This window comes from Nilaparvata lugens, chromosome 7, assembly GCF_014356525.2.
Source record: "Nilaparvata lugens isolate BPH chromosome 7, ASM1435652v1, whole genome shotgun sequence".
Lineage (NCBI taxonomy): Eukaryota > Metazoa > Arthropoda > Insecta > Hemiptera > Delphacidae > Nilaparvata > Nilaparvata lugens.
This window is the reverse complement of record NC_052510.1, coordinates 1578758-1594187: the sequence shown is the minus strand read 5'-3', so window position 1 is coordinate 1594187 and position 15430 is coordinate 1578758. Positions and strand designations below refer to the sequence as shown.

The following is a 15430-nucleotide window of genomic DNA, read 5'->3' as shown; positions in this document are numbered from 1 at the left end:
TCTACTACTGCAAATATTGACAACAGGATAAACAGCTACATGGAAATTCGATGAGCGCTACTATACAAAAAAAATCATGTTTTGGACTCAGGGGACCTTGAAACGTATAGAAAACATGAAATTAGGGTACCTTAAATTTTTTTGGAAAGCAATACTTTCCTTACCTATGGTAATAGGGCAAGGAAAGTAATTATTTGTCAGCCTGGGAGTTTCCGTCTGTGTATTTCTACAAGTACTTGTTAGTACATCTATTTATTTTTACATGTACTATGTATTTGTATTTTTCCATGATAATACTGTACTCAAACTTTGTATTTTTCCATTGTAATACTGTATTTTGAGCTTCAACTTTTATGAAAATTTTCAACTCTCTTCAGGTTCTAATTAGATCAATTGTTTATTTATTTATTATTAGTTTATTTATTCTGGACTGAAAAGTGTACTCAAATCAATTCAAGTGGATAGCATAACCTATAATTTTTATTCATTCATAGCTCTACCTTCATTGTATTCATCCCATCATCATCACCTAGGCTTAAAATACTTCTAGAAAGTCGCCTTTGTAAAATAATAATTAAATAAATAAAATAATATTTGTGTAGATTTTCATAAGTGTTATTGGATATTCTTGTAGTAATAATGACACACTAGAATAATATCTAAAGGTGCGTACAGATATACGCGCCGCGAACATGGGAAATTCACTTTTAATCAGCTGACTATATCTGTATTTTTACAGAAACGGTAAGATACAGATATAAAAAGCTTGGCATCAGCTGATTAAAAGTGAATTGCTCATGTTCGCGGCGCGTATATCTGTACGCACCTTAATGATTTCACACTCTACTTGACACCATAGGTGTTGAAACATGCATGTAACTTTTCAATAAATGCGTGCTAATATTTTTAGACAATATTCTATTTTTTCATTATGGAACACTAGATCTAGCCAGAAATATTGTTTGTAATATTAGTGACTTACCGGGCATACAGACGCATCTGAACGTCCAAGGGTCATCCAAACAGGATCCGTCATTCTGACAAGGCAGCGATTCGCATTCGTTGACGTTAGTTTCGCATCTTGGTCCCGTGAAGCCCTGTGCACAGTTGCACCCGAAACTGCCGGGCGTATTCACACAGATGCCGTCGTGTTCGCAGGGCGATCCTGCAAAGTGGAAACGGAATACATGTGAATCAGAAAAATTGAAAAATCACACAGATGCTCGAGGAAAAATGCTGCAAAAAAGGTTGGAGTAGTCAAATATGAACTAGAAATATCAGAAATTAGTAAAGATGCTTAGATTAGATTAGTAAAGATGCCGTCGTGTTCGCAGGGCGATCCTGCAAAGTGAAAACGGAATACATGTGAATCAGAAAAATTGGAAAATCACACAGATGCTCGAGAAAAAATGCTGCAAAAAAGGTTGGAATGGTCAAATATGAACTAGAAAAATCAGAAATTAGTAAAGATGCTCAAAACAAGGTAATAGTGGTCAAATGAGGACTAGAAAAATGAAAAATAGTGTGAGTAGAGTGATGGGTGAACAGCAAAATTATCTAAGTTCAAAAAATAGATGCTTGAAAAAATATGAAAAAGGTATCAGTATATAGTACATGTATGGTATTCTCACTTTGAATTTCTTGTAGGACGATCTCTATGAATTTTCAAGATTGAAATTGTGTATAAATTTTGTCTATTTTTACTTTCCTTGCCCTATTACCGTAGGTAAGGGAAGTATTTCTTTCCGAAAAAATTAAGGTACCCCAATTTCTAAATTTCTATACGTTTCAAGGTCCCCTGAGTCCGAAAAAGTGGTTTTGGGTATTGGTCTGTATGTGTGTGTGGTGTTGTGTGTGTGTGTGTTGTGTGTGTGTGTTGTGTGTGTTGTGGTGTGTGGTGTGTGTGTGTGTGTGTGTGTGTGTGTGTGTTTGTGTTGTGTGTGTGTGTGTGTGCGTCTGTGTGTACACGATATCTCATCTCCCAATAAACGGAATGTCTTGAAATTTGAAAATTAAGGTCCTTACAATATAAGGATCCGACACGAACAATTTTGATCAAATGCGATTCAAGATGGCGGCTAAAATGGAGAAAATGTTGTCAAAAACAGGGTTTTTGCGATTTTCTTGAAAACGGCTCCAACGATTTTGATTAGATTTAAACCTAAAATAGTCATTGATAAGCTCTATCAACTGCCACAAGTCCCATATCTGTAAAAATTTCAGGAGCTCCGCCCCATCTATGCAAGTTTGATTTTAGATTCCCAATTATCAGCTTAAGATACAATTTAAAACAGAAAATTCGAGTGGAAAAGATTGAGCATGAAAATCTCTACAATTATTGTTGTGTAACATTTTCACCTAAAATTGAAAATAAGCTCGACATTCGAGAATATGTGATTATCCAATTGAAAACTTGGCAACTGTTGATTCTATTAAATGATTCACTATGAAGAGATAGCAGACCTCGTATGTCTCCAGCGTTATTGTCCTGTCACCAGCTGGCTCAGATATTTGTTTATAAGTAGACTTGAGATGCGCGTGAACACTAGTGTCAGGTGATCAATTCTCATAACGGCAAGGAAAGTTGTGTGAGTACGCCACATCAGATTTTTTAAATAGAAAGCAAAATATTCACAACAATATTTCATTTATGAGACCTTTTAAATACGATAATAAATCCTGGATGTGCTCATATTTTGTTTGGGTTTATCAATTTTTTTTAAATAAAGAAGAAAATATTCTCACAACAGGATTTCACCTCTAGAAACTTGATGATCAAATCCTTCTCTTATCAATGAATTCTTATCTAATCTTAGATACAGATTCTACAAGTGACATCAATTTTTTATGACATACATCGACTCTCTACCAGCTAGAAGCAACATAATCAAAAAGTGTCATGAAACAAAATGTCCTCAACTTGTTTCACACGAGTCATAAACCCCCAAAGTGTTCAGAATATGTAAATATCGATATCATTCATATGATAATCGAGGCGGTGCTGTATGCTAATGCTGCAACATAAAAATGTACTGCAGCATAAGAGCGCGGCCGGAACATAAGTTTTGTTTCTCAAAAACATGAAAAGAGCATACTTCAACTCTGTGCCAGAGATAGAATCGTCTGAATACTGGCTAGGATGGAGCTTGAAGATAATTAATAGCCTACTGCATTCATAAAATGAATCAAGGTTTTGTTTTTATTGGACTTCTTTATAGAGACGGACAACGAAAGGATGATAAGTAGTAGAAAAGAAGAATGAGGTGGAGAAGGAGAAGGAGGAGGAGGAGGAGGAGGAGGAGGAGGAGGAGGAGGAGGAGGAGGGGGAGAAGGAGGAGGAGGGGGAGATGGAGAAGGAGAAGAGGTGGGGAAGAAGGAGGAGGAGGGGGTGAGAAGCAGGGAAAAAAGTAATTATTTGGATGTTCCCTTTGTAAGATTGAGAAAGTTGCAGTGTCATCTGACGTTCTATCAATAAGAGCTTTCAATAGATTACCGCTGTGTTCCAGGAATCTGAGTATATCTGTTTTCAAAACAAAAGTGAAAAGGATGCTTTAGAGAACCCACTGTACAGTGTTGGAGAGTTCTTTGATCTCCCTTGTGATTTATAAATAATTTCTTCCAAGCTGACTGATATATTTATATAATTACGAGAATTCTTATGTTATAATTATTGATTGATGTTTATAGGTATGTTGTAACCTGTATTTTTTTATATTGAGATGTTTATAATTATGTGACATGGCCCACTGTACTAATTTAAGTATTTATCGGCTAATAAATATATTTCTATTTCTATTTCGAATGAAGAAGACAATCTTAAACGATATTAATAAACAGTTTTTCGTAGAAAAACAAGTATAAATACAACTTTGAAATAGAATCAAAATGTGAAAATTAGTTAGAATTAACACAGAAAGAGCATCAACCTATACTGGTGGAATGCATTTGGAATTGTTAAGTTGAGAGTTATAAAGTTTAGGGTCATAAAGTAAGCTAGAATATTTTCCTGTTTTTGAGGTAAGAGATAGCCGCTCAGATGTTATCAGAAAATCTCATGGAAGGAGAGAGAAGGAGTGAGCAAGATAATAATTTAATGAACACTAATGACAAGAACCAGTCTACTGCTAAAAGCCCACTCTTCTTCTTCTTCTTCATCTTCCTCTTCTTCTTCTTCTTCTTCTTCTTCTTCTTCTTCTTCATCTCCATCATCATCATCATCATCTTCTTGTCCAGGATACAGTAAGTCTGCCTTCAAACGTTATTACTTTTATCACAATGATTCAATGAATCAACAGAATGTTCCAACACAATTCCATCAAATTAAATTTTTCTTCTAACGTTCATCATCATCATCACCTTCTCCTTCTACTACTTCTTCTCCCTCTTCTTCTTCTTCTTCTTCTTCGTCTCCTTCTTCTTTTTCATCTTATACCACTTCTTCTCCTTATACAACCTTCGGTTCAGTGAAATAGTATCGAAATCCGATCCTATCTAATACATCTTTTCGAATAAAATTCCTAAATTTTCCAATAATAAAAGTTGATTACGAATATGATGATCCACAGTAGTCATTCAGGATTCATTGGAGGAGATTAATTTGAAGGTATATATTATACATTAAAAATACAGTTTAATCTTCTTTGATAGAGCAGACAGATAAAACTCAATAATGAGACTAGCTTTAGCCTATATAATTCTCATTAACAGCTTCAATTTAATACAAAACAGTTCACATTATTAATCAAGGATATTTCAAGATTATAGTACAGTTAATATCATACAGGAATATCTGTGTTAAAACCATATGATAGCAATTTTTCAGGTTATCAGATTCATCTAAAATCAAAACAAGTGAGAACATTAAAAATGAAATAGTACAAGCGTTTACATAGCTGTAAACATAGCTGTAAGCGTTTACAATAGCTGCGTTTACACCAAAGTTATTAACAAAATGTTAATAATTTAATCCTTATAGATTCTATTAAATCAACATAACTTATCATACACATGATGAACATATGTGTTTGTCAAGTTCCGTTCAATCTAATAGAATCTATAAGGATTAAGTTATTAACATTTTGTTACTAGCTTTGGTGTAAACGCAGCTTAGTCTCCCTCTTTCAGATTATGATAAATATTATTATAGATCATCACTGTGATAACTTTAATGATAGTTTTTTTTTTTTTTGGACTAACAATACCTATGAGCCATCATGATTTTGATATTGAGATCACTAAAATTAAACAGATAGCTGTCACAAATGGGTATGAAGAAAGTATGGTGGACAGATTATTGAGTAAAATTTAATAGAAAAATTTCAATAAATTCTAGCTTTGTAGGCTCAAACTGTGAGGAGAAGACTTGGATAACAATCCCATATTTAGGCATTGTATCTGATAAAATAGGTAGGGAATTGAAGAGGAATGGATTTCATGTTGCTTTCAAGACCAAACCGATTTTAAATAGTCTATTTAGCTGGAGTAAAGACAATTGATATTTGGGAATGTACAAAGTGTTAAAAGCGGGGTGTACAAACTTAAATGTGATGATTGTAATGCTTGTTACGTGGGTCAGACTGGTAGAAGTTTCAAAAGTAGAATTAAAGAACACATCAGAGATTGGAATAAACAAAATGGGGAATCTAACTTTGCAGAACATTTGATAACAAATAATCACGAGTTCACAGTTAAGGAGAATGTTGAGTTTCTGCATGTTAATAACAAAGGCAGATCTTTGAATATTCTAGAGGCTTTAGAAATAACAAGAGTAATTAAGGAAAATTCCCAGTATAGTTTGGAAGAAGAAGAAGAAAAGAAGAAGAAGAGAGAAGAAGAAGAAGAAGAAGAAGAAGAAGAAGAGAAGAAGAAGAAGAAGAAGAAGAAGAAGAAGAAGAAGAAGAAGAAGAAGAAGAAGAAGAAGAAGAAGAAAAAGATGAAGAAGAAGAAGAAAAAGCAGAACAGCTATAAGGAGTTATTATTTGAATATGAATTGAAACAAAATGGTTCTCCTTCTACTTTTCTCAATCTGACAACTGAACCAGTCCTTCTTTTTTTCATTTTCTTCTCTTTTCATCCTTTTCTTTTCCATCTTACAATCTTCTTCTAATTTCCTTCTCTTAATCACTGAAGCAATACATAAATTTCAAAGAATTATGAAATAATTCCTGCACTGGAATAATAATTTATGTCGGAGCATGGGGGATTCTATTGAGACGTTTCAAGTTTTAATGTTCTCGTTAAACATGGGACAGGATAGCATATTTTATAAGACTTTGATGTCTGATCTCCAAGATAAAATGAGATGTATAATTACTTGATTCGAGAAGACTTTTGCTTTCCAAATGATATAAATATTTTCATTATTCAAATTATATTTTTCTTTTTCCTACAGTTACGTTGAAAAGTGGCCATTGCTGCACTGATTACAGAACGCAAAGAATCACTTTTCCGCTCTAGTGCGGGAAAAATTTTTCTGCACTCCAGATTTGCAACATGGCAACGCAAAATACTTAGTAGGTTATATGGAGCAACAGTGCAGCAAAATCAAAATGAAGTTGGTAACAGTGACTGCTGTGGCTGCTATAGTGAGCAGAGGTGCAACGAAGCACAACGAGCACATTATTAAGTAGATATTATAACCAAGGACAAACATTTTTATTCAATTTGACAATAAATTAAGGTTTTTATCAATAATAAAATTACACAGAAAAACATTTGATGCATTTAGGCAATTTTACCCATAATTACCCACTTTTTCATATTCAATGGTAACTGTAGGAAAAACTTAATGTGAAATACGTCCGCAAAGTTCCTCTGCTGCACTCAAGAAACCATTCCGCCCTCGCCTACGGCTCGGGCGTAAACGTTTCTTTCGGTGCAGCAAACTGTCACTTTGCGCACTAGTTGCACAAATAACTATTTTAGTTTCATGACATGTAGTAAAATAGAAGGAAACATTTTATGGTTTAGAGAGAAGGGGTATAGTATGCTTGAAGGAGAAAAAACAAAACATATTGAACTTTGAAATTATATTGAAGTGAGAAATTATAGAGACACATGGAAAGGAGAAGACAATTTCTTATAAGTCAAATACAAATTTACCTTTGAAATTAAATTGGAGTAGGAAACAAATTAAATTATGAAGACACATGAATCACATAAAAGGAAAAGACAACTTCTTGTAAATAAGTCAAATACGAATTTAAGTTTGTGATGAAATTAAAAGGAAGAAATATGTTGAAAATACACATTAACACATGAAAAGGCAATTTTTCTGTAACTGGCAGAAAAATAAAGTAGGAAATTAGTATTTAAAGTACTGTATTGAAATAAAAAATCATGTAAGGAATGTAGATATATACTGTATTGAAATGAAAAAATCAGGAATGTAGAGATATAGGCGATCAGGAAACATTGAAAGGTGAATCAGATTTATGCTTCAAAATAGATTCTACAAAAATTGAAAAGACTGTGTTCCAGTAAATGTAGGTTAATCACTACCACAATAAAGGTTGTGATTGATATGTTTGTTAATTTATTTATTTCTATTTATTTACAATGCAAATGACACTAATGTAATAACATTGAAAGATGAAATAATAAGGTAGTCCTTGTGCTATTTTTCTTCCAAATTTATAAGTGACAAAGTCCAAGATAAGGTTAGAATTTCAAGTGTACAATTTTTATAAAATTTTGGTCCAAAATAAACATTAAAACTATAAATTTTGAATTTAGATGGCTTAAATTGGTAAATTAATTAAAAATATTCCACTCAATTACCACTTTTAACAAATAATATTGAGTTATTTAAGAAATTTGGAACTATTCAAGAAACACAATTTTTATAAAATTGACTGTCATAAGAACATTATTCCAAGTCAAATGTGGGAGGGAATGAAACGACAACAAGTAAAGTCTGCAGCTCAATTTTCTAAGACTAGTAATTTATACCCATATGGAAACAGCACTAAACTAAAAATTATTGGTGAGTTTATTTCTGATGTAAATTTAAAAGGAAGACGACATTCTCAAACGATATTATAAAAACAGTTTATATGATGAATTAAAAGAATTAAGTTGAAAATACACATTAACACATGGAAATGCATAGGCACGACACTAGACAGAGTAATTATTTGGATGTTCCCTTTGTAAGATTGAGAAAGTTGCAGTGTCAATCTGACGTTCTATCAATAAGAGCTTTCAATAGATTACCGCTGTGTTCCAGGAATCTGAGTATATCTGTTTTCAAAACAAAAGTGAAAAGGATGCTTTTAGAGAACCCACTGTACAGTGTTGGAGAGTTCTTTGATCTCCCTTGTGATATTATAAATAATTTCTTCCAAGCTGACTGATATATTTATATAATTACGAGAATTCTTATGTTATAATTATTGATTGATGTTTATAGGTATGTTGTAACCTGTATTTTTTTATATTGAGATGTTTATAATTATGTGACATGGCCCACTGTACTAATTTAAGTATTTATCGGCTAATAAATATATTTCTATTTCTATTTCGAAATGAAGAAGACAATCTTAAACGATATTAAATAAACAGTTTTTCGTAGAAAAACAAGTATAAATACAACTTTGAAATAGAATCAAAATGTGAAAATTAGTTAGAATTAACACAGAAAGAGCATCAACCTATACTGGTGGAATGCATTTGGGAATTGTTAAGTTGAGAGTTATAAAGTTTAGGGTCATAAAGTAAGCTAGAATATTTTCCTGTTTTTGAGGTAAGAGATAGCCGCTCAGATGTTATCAGAAAATCTCATGGAAGGAGAGAGAAGGAGTGAGCAAGATAATAATTTAATGAACACTAATGACAAGAACCAGTCTACTGCTAAAAGCCCACTCTTCTTCTTCTTCTTCATCTTCCTCTTCTTCTTCTTCTTCTTCTTCTTCTTCTTCTTCTTCATCTCCATCATCATCATCATCATCTTCTTGTCCAGGATACAGTAAGTCTGCCTTCAAACGTTATTACTTTTATCACAATTATTCAATGAATCAACAGAATGTTCCAACACAATTCCATCAAATTAAATTTTTCTTCTAACGTTCATCATCATCATCACCTTCTCCTTCTACTACTTCTTCTCCCTCTTCTTCTTCTTCTTCTTCGTCTCCTTCTTCTTTTTCATCTTATACCACTTCTTCTCCTTATACAACCTTCGGTTCAGTGAAATAGTATCGAAATCCGATCCTATCTAATACATCTTTTCGAATAAAATTCCTAAATTTTCCAATAATAAAAGTTGATTACGAATATGATGATCCACAGTAGTCATTCAGGATTCATTGGAAGAGATTAATTTGAAGGTATATATTATACATTAAAAATACAGTTTTAATCTTCTTTGATAGAGCAGACAGATAAAACTCAATAATGAGACTAGCTTTAGCCTATATAATTCTCATTAACAGCTTCAATTTAATACAAAACAGTTCACATTATTAATCAAGGATATTTCAAGATTATAGTACAGTTAATATCATACAGGAATATCTGTGTTAAAACCATATGATAGCAATTTTTCAGGTTATCAGATTCATCTAAAATCAAAACAAGTGAGAACATTAAAAAATGAAATAGTACAAGCGTTTACATAGCTGTAAACATAGCTGTAAGCGTTTACAATAGCTGCGTTTACACCAAAGTTATTAACAAAATGTTAATAATTTAATCCTTATAGATTCTATTAAATCAACATAACTTATCATACACATGATGAACATATGTGTTTGTAAAGTTCCGTTCAATCTAATAGAATCTATAAGGATTAAGTTATTAACATTTTGTTACTAGCTTTGGTGTAAACGCAGCTTAGTCTCCCTCTTTCAGATTATGATAAATATTATTATAGATCATCACTGTGATAACTTTAATGATAGTTTTTTTTTTTTTTTTGGACTAACAATACCTATGAGCCATCATGATTTTGATATTGAGATCACTAAAATTAAACAGATAGCTGTCACAAATGGGTATGAAGAAAGTATGGTGGACAGATTATTGAGTAAAATTTAATAGAAAAATTTCAATAAATTCTAGCTTTGTAGGCTCAAACTGTGAGGAGAAGACTTGGATAACAATCCCATATTTAGGCATTGTATCTGATAAAATAGGTAGGGAATTGAAGAGGAATGGATTTCATGTTGCTTTCAAGACCAAACCGATTTTAAATAGTCTATTTAGCTGGAGTAAAGACAAAATTGATATTTGGGAATGTACAAAGTGTTAAAAGCGGGGTGTACAAACTTAAATGTGATGATTGTAATGCTTGTTACGTGGGTCAGACTGGTAGAAGTTTCAAAAGTAGAATTAAAGAACACATCAGAGATTGGAATAAACAAAATGGGGAATCTAACTTTGCAGAACATTTGATAACAAATAATCACGAGTTCACAGTTAAGGAGAATGTTGAGTTTCTGCATGTTAATAACAAAGGCAGATCTTTGAATATTCTAGAGGCTTTAGAAATAACAAGAGTAATTAAGGAAAATTCCCAGTATAGTTTAAATGACCAGATTCATTTCAACCAGTACAACACTACGAATTTAGTTTTATCATAAAATTGTAAGCATACATTAGTCAATAGTTTTTCCATTTACATATTATTTGTTTTATTATCTTTCACACTTGTTTTCTTGGTTCTTATTTTGTACTCAAAGTAAATTTTATTATCATGGCGATTCTGTTGCTTAAGCCGCCATTTTGTCACACCGTTGAGGGGGAGGAGACTGTCTAGCTAGGCCAATGGCAGGCGTTCATGCCCTCGACCAATAGCAGTACTCGCCTACTAGTATAAATTCTGCTGCTCTTGTATTTAGTTTTAGTTTATCAGAGATTGACAATGGTGTAATAACCGAAACCGGTCTTTCTAATTATCAATAAATCAGTGGATTTTGACAATTTCTTAGTCTTTTTTCATTCAATATTTATTGATAGTTGTATGTTGGTTGAAGTATTTCTTCAGAAATATCTGTATCGAACACTCGGATAACAATCTACAGTTATCAGATTTACACAGAATCAAGAGCTCAGAAACAAGAGTCTAACTAAATGACTCACAATCAAAATAATCATTAATGATTTATTTTTCACAATAACAGTGGTTGAAACTGATACCTATTATAAGACTATAAGCTCTTCAGACAAATTAGCTGGGTTTTTTCATTCTTAGTGACACATGATTCTAAAATAAGATCTCACATTTTTAGTGAGGAAACTAAACTAGTTTTACCAAAATAAATTGTAATGGAAACAGTGGTATGTTGTCAAAAACATCACTAATTTATTGTAGAATTACAAATATGTTTTCGCCCCACTTGGATGTAATGAGCTGGTTTTCGTGCGTCATATGGAGGCCGAAAGTTATTGTTTTCTGACCAGGCCGGTAAAAGTTTTACGGCCCTAGGGCTATAAAATAACCTTGAAGTCAGCTGATTCTGATTTGATGTGAACGAGTTTACAAAATGGTTTATGAAACGGAATCAGTATATTCTTCTATAATTGAATAAGTATTCTGCAATAAGATACTATCATTTTATTTGGATGAATAAAATACAGAAAAGATATATATTATAAACTATTCAAATTCGATTTTCAGAGTAGGATAGAACTTCTAACCTAAACTTCTGAAGTCAACGACAACAAGCATTGTTGACGTTGACATTCAGATTGGCCAAATTTCAAGTGTAAAACAGCTGATCAAAAAAATTTTCATTATTTGTGTTTATTATTGAAGAATCAAATCATTTATAATAATATCATCTTATTGTCATTTGGAAGAATAAAAAGTATAAACTCAACCTCTTACATAATTGAACATAATCTTTTAGGTTATTTAGAAAAATAACTTGTGTTTTTACAATCTAAATGACACTAAATAGTTTTACAGTTGATAGTTTTTACGATCTGAACTATATTGAATAGTTTTTAGGCTCAGATCTCTGCAACTTCAATGAATGTTCAACAAGAAAAGTATACTTTCAAGATCATGAATGATTAACAAGAAAAATATCCTTTTTAAGGCTGTGAAAAGGCTAAAAATAAACTTTCTACTCGTGATATTTTTCAAAGTTTTTCGATTTGTATATAATCAAACTATCAAAATGAAAAAGTTTTCTCAGGAAAACATTTTTTTTCTGATCATTACTTTTTGAGATATGAGCGCCTAAAGTTTAAATTTTTGGGACAGAACATTTCACATTTGGTGAGAGATAAATTCATGAGATTTAGAGGATAGATTCTTTTTCATGGTATTGTTGATCTAGTAAAACAAAACTTTTCTGAAAATATAAATTTTTAAGATAGTTATTTAATTTACTGAAAAAAAAAACAAAAATAACTTTTGAGTTATTTTTGGTGAATTGAATAACTTTTTCAAAAATTGATATTTCTAGAAACCTTTTTGTTTTACTAGATAAACAATACCATGAAGAATCCATCCTCTAAATCTCATGAATTTATATCTTACCGAATTTGAAATGTTCTGTTCCAAAAATTCAAACTTCAGGCGCTCATATCTCAAGAAGTAATGATCAGAAAAAAAATGTTTTCCTGAGAAAACTTTTTCATTTTCCCTAAGGAAGCAACAATTCAAAATTCTATCTAAAAAGACTCATCAAAATGATAGGATAACTTTTTCAAACCACTTTAGAGATTCTTGCATTCTTGGGAATATTAAGCCACTATCTATATCTATATCAAGTTCTCAACTGTTCAATGATGTTACTAATAGAAGGCTCACACTCAATTACAAACTCAAAAAATCCTAAATGATGAGAAAATCTTAATTTTTACATTCTCATTTCTAGAAGTATCTGTGTCCCACGATAAGAGGATTAGAAGGGTGTATTATAGCTGAAGGGCTGTCTAAGAGGTCCACGTTATAATGGCAGTATTTGATTAACATTGGTGTTGCTATCCTTGTCTATCATTAGACAGAGCAGATAGCTCTATCCTATCTCTTCTATATAGTGAGGTCCACGTTATAATGGCAGTATTTGATTAACATTGGTGTTGCTATCCTTGTCTATCATTCGACAAAGCAAATAGCGCTATCCTTCTTTATAGAGAGGTCCACGTTATGATGGCAGTATTTGATTAACATTGGTGCTGCCATCCTTGTCTATCATTAGACAGAACAAATAGCTCTATCCTTCTTTATAGAGAGGTCCACGTTATGATTGCAGTATTTGATTAACATTGGTGTTGCTATCATTGTCTATCATTCGACAGAGCAAATAGCTCTATCCTTCTTTATAGAGAGGTCCACGTTATAATGACAGTATTTGATTAACATTGGTGATGCCATCCTTGTCTATCATTCGACAGAGCAAATAGCTCTATCCTTCTTCATAGAGAGGTCCACGTTATAATGACAGTATTTGATTAACATTGCTGTTGCTATCCTTGTCTATCATTCGACAAATCAGATGGCACTATCCTTCTCTAGTAGTACTAATAACGTGAATTTCACTAGTGTTAGAAAGGCTACTTGAGTGGGACCAATTTTTCTCAAGTATTTTTATCCCCTAGGGTCTGAGTGTCATCTTGGGAGAAAGCTTTCAATTAAAAGATGTGAACTTGAAACATTCTGATAAGGATTTGATGATTCTACACTGCCTGAAACTATTAAAATTTTTCTCATGGGATATCTTCTTGATGGGTGGCTCTTTTTATTCTCCTTCTTCCTTAGGATGCATCCTTAGAAAACTCTTGAACATGAATTATTTTAGATATAAGAACAGGAATTCAATGAGTCAAATTTTGAAATTTGATTCCTATTAATTGTATTTGAACATTCCTATATTATTTAAACATTCCTAATCATATCATTCCTATTAATTGTATTTGAACTACTCATAATTATTTATTCACATTCCATAATACATAAATCAAATACATGATTAGAAAAGGACCAACATGCCGAGCCCAAAAAAGTTCCTTTCCGAATTTTGATAGAAGTATGTCTAAAGCTGCGTATAGATTTACGCGCCGCGAACATGAGCAATTCACTTTTAATCAGCTGATGCAAAGCTTTTTATATCTGTATCTTACTCACATGCAGCGCTAGTGTCGTACTTGGAATTGAAATCGGCCATTGAGGGGGCAACCTATAAAATTATTACATACCAATGCCTTTGTAATCTATAGTATTACAGATATATAGATATAATATCTCGTGCTAAAATACCCCAATGGCGGTCTTCAATTTCAAGTAAGAGCTATCATTGGGAAGGCAAAGGCATTGTGGGTCTATATCTCTTCAAGGTCTTTGGAAGTATGTCTAAAGCTGCGTATAGATTTACGCGCCGCGAACATGAGCAATTCACTTTTAATCAGCTGATGCAAAGCTTTTTATATCTGTATCTTACTCACATGCAGCGCTAGTGTCGTACTTGGAATTGAAATCGGCCATTGAGGGGGCAACCTATAAGATTATTACATACCAATGCCTTTGTAATCTATAGTATTACAGATAATATAGATATAATATCTCGTGCTAAAATACCCCAATGGCGGTCTTCAATTTCAAGTAAGAGCTATCATTGGGAAGGCATAGGCATTGTGAGTCTATATCTCTTTGAGGTCTTTGGTTTCTGTAAAAATACAGATATAATCAGCTGATTAAAAGTGAATTGCTCATGTTCGCGGCGCGTATATCTGTACGCACCTTAAAACGTAGGTTATGTTGCTTCACTTTGAATAAAATTTTGAGTCCAGAAATAATAAAAACCAAAATTTAGAATTTAATTAGATTGAAAACAGAAAAGAATGAAAATTTTGCACCAAACTGTAATTCAAAACTTGAGAACATTGAATTATTTAGAAATTTAATACAGTATTTATATTATTCTTATATTGATATTGAAGTTATTTTATTGCTGGGATACATTATATAAATTTGTATATTATATAAATTTTTTGTTCTTGAGATGTCTTATGACAGTTTTTATGTTCTTGACCTGTTCACTTGTGGCCATACCTATGACCACGCTATGAACAGAAACTCATTATTATTATTATTATTATTATTATTATTATTTCAATTATTCTAAAACCAGTATTAAAGATTGGATGATTGATTGGACACATTGATCAATTAACTTTGTTTTTTGACTTGCAAAATTATGTCTCTAATATGTGAATATTTCCTATTTTAGAGATAATAATGTGAAATATTTCTTCTATGTTTCGTTCAGAAGAATCTAAATTTAAAAATCTACTTTTTGAAAATAATTAAGGACTGAAAATTTTGTGAAGTGAACAACTACAAGACTTGACCTATTTGGGACTATGTGTAACCTTATCTAAATTTGGGAGAGGAATAGCACAAGGTTACCTTATTTTTTCTCTCCCTATCATTTTGATGATGTACTTGTTGTATGAATCAATAAAGAATTGATTGATTGAA

General features: G+C 32.1%; 1 protein-coding gene across 1 annotated transcript in view; it reads right to left on the bottom strand.

Annotated features, from left to right (window-relative positions):
• The window catches only part of LOC111044615 (neurogenic locus Notch protein), a gene marked incomplete in the record, with an annotated part of 280748 nt that overhangs the window by 76805 nt on the left and 188513 nt on the right, over positions 1-15430 (bottom strand). The window contains 1 exon segment of the mRNA XM_039433417.1: positions 983-1165. Within this exon segment, the coding sequence (XP_039289351.1) occupies positions 983-1165 (183 nt within the window).